Below are 5820 nucleotides of genomic sequence, written 5' to 3' on the forward strand. Positions count from 1 at the left end.
GAGGAATGTATATCTCTTCTCTAAATAATTTTTGTAACTCAGCTAGTTGACTATTTGAACTTTCACCTTGATGTCACGCAAGTTTGATTTTTAAAAAATGGATAGGAACATATTTTTTGTATTTCCAATATACAAGCATTTAAATTTACCCACAACCATTGCTTCACAAATTTATTGCCCCACTAAATTTTATCTGTTTTGGATTTACTCTTATTTCATTGCCTATAAATACCTCAATTGTGCTACTGTTCATTCACAACTCAAAATTGCAATCTTTTTTATTATTAAAAAAATATTTGCAAACTTTTTTAGTCATTCAAAGAGACTATGGCTCGTTCCATTTACTTCATGGCATTTCTTGTCTTGGCAATGACACTCTTTGTTGCCTATGGTTTGTCTTCATCTTTTATTTTCTAAAATCTCAAAAAATATAGTTTTTAGTAGTACTCGAATTTTTTTCGTCAGAATTTTACTTTATTTCGTGTTGTACAATTATTTAATTACACCTGTTTGCTTTTTTTTTTTTTAAAAAAAGAAGAAGAAGAAGAAAAAGAACGAAAAATGTGGCTAGAATCTCTAGGCCTATTATGAAATCACACTAAAAACATGTAACAAAATTAGAGGTGTCAAAAGGGCTGGGACGGGTCAACCCGGAACCGGCCCTTCCATTTTAACCGGGTTGAGGGCCGGTTAAGGGCCGGGTTTGACGTTAACCGGGCCGGCCCGGGCCGGGCCAAACAGTAAAAAAATTAAAACCCACCCTAATCCGGCCCACTTAACCCAACCCGGTCAAACCCGGTTAAAAACCGGTCAAACCCGTTTAAAAAATAAATAAAAAATCCAATATACACTATATACACTCCAATATATACAATATATATTTTTAGAAAAATATATAAACAATTACACATATATACGTACCATTCAATATATAATTATATATGACTATACGTACTACTTTAAATAAAACATATGCTATAACAGTATAATATATATATATACACTACAATATATATATATATATATATACTAATTTATAAAACATATACACATGTATACGTTAAATATATACTACTTTAGAAGATATATACACATATATATGCACCATTCAATATATATGTACTACTTTAAATAAAATATATACTACAATATACATATATATATATATACAACAATATGTATATATATATAGTTACATACTAATTTATAAAACATATACACTTGTATACTTTAAAGATATACGTCTATAGAAGATATATACACATATATACGCACCATTCAATATATATGTACTACTTTAAAAAAAGTATATACTACAATATATATACTAATTTATAAAACATATACACATGTATACGTTAAATATACACTTCTATAGAAGATATATGCACAAATATACAAAACATATGCTACTTAATATAATAAATTAATAATATTTGGTAGTAAATTAATAATATATTAGAAGTAAGTTTTTAATTTAAAGTAGAAAACTAGAAATTCAATTTAAAATTTTAAATCGTTAAATGAAAAAAAAAAAAAAGGACTAAGGAGTGAATGAATTTGGGGAATTTTATTGATTGCAAAATGATCCAAAATTTATAATTTACATGAATGAAAAATCTATAAATTATGCATCATTTTTTCCAACTCATTCATGTTAATATTAATGGGAACTTGCATAGGATAGTCGAAGTCAACGGGGGCAAAACCATGCATTGGACTTGATTCTGCTAAGTTCTCTCGTGAAGTCATAATTTCTTCAAGTTTCAGCTCGTCGCTCGGCTCCGGTTCCATTCCTTGGTTTCTTCTTTCCGCTCTAATCCAATCTCTGAGGCAAACTAGAACATTCAATGCATTGCTTCCCAATGAGTGTCGGTTGTCTCCAAGCTGCTGTCGTCCCTGACTAAAGGCTCTCTCTGATGCAACGGTTGACATTGGAACATTCAAGATATCTCTAGCTAATCTTGAAAGCACAGGATATTGTGTTTCATTACTCCTTCACCAATCCAACATGTTGATCCATCGTTTGCGATCCTCTGGTGCCGTCCGAAGATAATATTTCAGCTCTTCCCGATAAGTTGATGTGTAAGTTCTCTCATCAACATTGTTCCAACAATTTAAATCATAAAACGAATCAGAAAAACCACTATATGCCAGCCTTTTAGAAGATGATGGCTCCTCGGGAGGATGAGGAGCGACAGTTGGAGTGATATTTGTAGGTACGGCTAAATCAAATAAATCAGCATAGTGATTATATAATTTTTCTATGTAATCCTTTGCATCAGCCGTAGCCGTCCACAAATCAGGTTGTACTTGTTTAGAATCATGGTTAGTATTTATTTCTAAGTTAGTATAAATAAGAGTACTAAAGTGACACATATGATTATATTTCATGCACGGATTTAGCATAGCACCAACCAAGTAAATAGGGGGAATCAGGAAAAAATATTTTTTAAATTTCGTAAGCATGGCGCCAATAGCTTCTTTATAACTTTCTTTATTTTTATATTCTTTGAGCAAACCAGAAATATCGGCTATATATGCCAAAATATTACAAACAGTAGGAAAATAAGCACCGAAAAATTCAACCGTAGCTACATAAAATTTTTCTAAGAACTTAACAAGATCATTAATTACAACCCAATCAGAATTATGTAGCATGCAATCAGCAGAATCAGCAAATGAACCGCAATGTTGGTTAAAAGCTAGTGTAATAGGAATTCTATATTTATAACAAGTTTTTAAAAATTCATACGTAGAATTCCATCTAGTATCAATTTCCTCAGGCATCAAAATCGGTGTAAGTCCATTTTCTTGACATTTAACTTTAAATTCTCTAATTCTCGATCTACGATTATTTTGCTTGAATAAAACCAACGGCAAGAAGAATTTTTTCAATATAAAGCTCAAAAAAGTCAAGACCATCTTTTACAATTAAATTATATATATGACATGCACACTTAATATGAAAAATTTCAGGCAAGGGCGGAGATTGCGTAGATTTTATTTTTGTTATAGCAGTCTTGTTGTTAGAAGCATTATCAAAAGCAATACATAAAATTTTATTTTCGATACCATAATATCTGGCAATTTTAACAATAGAATCAGCAATAAATTGCCCAGTATGTTTACGATCTTCATCATATAAAAAAGCAAGAATACGTTTTTGCATCACGAAATTACTATCCATCCAATGACAAGTAACGGTTAAATAATTATTTTTATTTACAGCACGACCAAGATCAGAAGTTAGGGACAATCAACATTGAATATTTTTTAACAATGTTGATAAATAAAAATAATATTGTGAATGGACTCTAAAAATATCAGACCGACAAGTAGTTCTAGGAATACCATTAAACATAGAATTATAAATTGCTTGTATATAACGAATAAAGGCATCAGCAGAAGGAAAACTAAAAGGCAAACAACCCACAGCTACAATGTTAGCTATTTCTTCCCTGTCCCTCAATTTATTATACTTCTTCGCTACGTGATCGGTTGCTGGGTCCATTCTAGTTTGCATTGACCCACCAACATCCCCACCACCTTTTGCAATATTTAACACTTTTTTGTGATCTTCAGCTAGATGTCTCATTAACGTACCCGTACCCCCTTGCTTGCCTCCACTTCTATGCTTATATATTTGTTGACAAATATTGCATTGCACCTCAATATCTGATATACGTTCAAAAAATTGCCATGCAATACTAATTCTTTTACGAGGTTTTGGGACACTGGGAGGACGGGAAGGGAGATTAACTGATTCAGATCTAACGTTAGCATCTCCTACTATGGGTGTCTCAGCAATATTTTCATTATCTTCGTCTAAATTAACCTCATCTACTTCATTTTCTTCTTCTATACCGTAATTTTCCTGAGCTTCTACATAATCCATATCGTGAGCACCTACACCTATTTCTTCCTCAAAAGGTGTACCAAGCGGTACCGGAGGCGAAGGCACACGGGTATATCTACTACTTGAACTACTTCTACCGCTAGTAATTCGCTTTTTTACTACCACTATCGCTTCCGGGACAAAAAATTTTAACACCTTTAGTAGCGAGGTTTCTTAATTTATCCATAATATAAATTAAATTAAACTAAAAATATTCAAAATACACAAATATAATAAAATTAAATATTAAACAATTAATACAATAAATAAAAATTAAACGAAAGAGATGGAATGACAATACCAAATTTTGGAAGTATCTGAAGATTGCGACTTTAGAAACTTCCGCTCGTACTTTGTAAACGAAAAATTAAAAAATTAAAGTGAACACTTTAAGAAATTAAATATATTGAATATTTGAGAATTGAGAATTGAGATTTGAGAGAGAATGAGATTTGAGAGAGTGAAAAATTGTGTGAAAAATGATTTGAAGTTGTAGGGTATTTATAGATTTTTTTTTTGGGATTAAAAAATATTTTTTAAAGTTTTTTTTTTTTAATAAATGGGCCCAAACTAGCCGTTTGGACCCAAAAACGGCTATATAGCCGTTGGGCCAACGGCTAGTTTGGCCCAAAAATCCAAAATATCTTTTTTTTTTTTTAATTTTTTCGGGCCGGGCCGGGCTGGTTAACCGGCGGGCCTGGATCGGACTTGGTTCGGGCCGGGTTAGCTGGGCCCATTTTAACAAAATAACCGGCCCGGGACCCGGAACCCTAAAGCCATAGGGCTTACCGGGCCGGGTCAAATCGGGCCGGGTTAGGTAGCCCGGCCCACTTGACACCCCTAAACAAAATAGACAACTAACCGTTTTAAAAAGACATATAGGCTTAAAATAGGGTTTGCATTAACAATTTTTGTTGATTCTTTCAAACATTTTCAAATGTGGTCTTCTGATCTTTCATGAACTTATAGTCTAGTGGCTAATTAATCTTGATGAAACTTGTATATGTATTATTAGAAGCAATTAATACTTCTTTGGGAATAGTGAGTTGACTCACATTTTAAAGTTGTTTGTATATATTTGGTTCGATTACGTGTCTTTCTTTTCTAACATTTGTAACTTATGAATTATTGTAGGAGTGCAAGGTCAGAACATTTGCAAAATAAAAAGCAAATTTTTCGAAGGTTTATGTTGGGTTGACTCTTCATGTAGAAAAGTTTGTATCGAGAAGGATAAATTTGAAGATGGTCATTGTAGCAAACTCCGAAGATTGTGTCTATGCACTAAGATATGTGCATTTGAGAATACTCCTAATGAAGTTGAAAACAAATTTGTTGACGAAGCAAAATATCTCAAAGAAGCTTTGCTTGAAAAAGAGCTCATGATGGAGTAATTGAGTCTGATTATGGATTTATTGTCACACAAAATTAAAAAAAGTGTTGCCTTTTATAATGTGTTGTTCTTGGCTTATAGTAGACATTTGACACATTAAATAGGTAGTGACACATCAATCCTTTTTGTATCTTGTATTATGTTTGTGTATGTTTTATGTATTTGTATTAAGTTTGTGTATGTTTTAATGAAAAGATATCGTTTACGGTCTATAAGTATGAAATGCATTCATCTAATTAATTTTTATCACGATTCATTACAAGCAAAGATAGAAATTAGAAACAAATTTGAGAGAGACTTGAGGATAATTAATTACCTACAAACTACTAAGGCTAAGGAATTTCAATCTAAACAACAAATTAGAGTATCAAGTTGAGATCAAAATATATCTATTGATAAATACGTAAAAGAATTTAATTTAGTTAAATATGACAGTTTTATATCTATTCAAATGATATTGACATGTTGAAGATTAAAAATTTCAAAAATTATGCAGCAATATGAATGTTATGGTTTAGTCACTTTGCTTCGT

The 5820-nt window shown here is 31.7% G+C and overlaps 1 protein-coding gene across 1 annotated transcript; it reads left to right on the forward strand.

Annotated features, from left to right (window-relative positions):
* Positions 1-234: 234 nt before the first annotated feature.
* Positions 235-5500, forward strand: LOC107852214 (defensin-like protein). The gene is made up of 2 exons (XM_016697266.2): positions 235-391; positions 5033-5500. The coding sequence occupies exons 1-2, from the start codon at positions 328-330 to the stop codon at positions 5287-5289; spliced, it is 321 nt and encodes a 106-aa protein (XP_016552752.2). The 5' UTR covers positions 235-327; the 3' UTR covers positions 5290-5500.
* The last annotated feature ends 320 nt before the right edge of the window (positions 5501-5820 follow it).

This window comes from Capsicum annuum, chromosome 12 (assembly GCF_002878395.1).
Source record: "Capsicum annuum cultivar UCD-10X-F1 chromosome 12, UCD10Xv1.1, whole genome shotgun sequence".
Classification (NCBI taxonomy): domain Eukaryota; kingdom Viridiplantae; phylum Streptophyta; class Magnoliopsida; order Solanales; family Solanaceae; genus Capsicum; species Capsicum annuum.

Bases quoted from the DNA above. Each gene is read 5' to 3' on its own strand.
- LOC107852214 (XM_016697266.2), top strand. From the start codon at position 328: ATGGCTCGTTCCATTTACTTCATGGCATTTCTTGTCTTGGCAATGACA. The intron at 392-5,032 runs GTTTGTCTTCAT...GAATTATTGTAG, and splicing joins GACACTCTTTGTTGCCTATG to GAGTGCAAGGTCAGAACATT.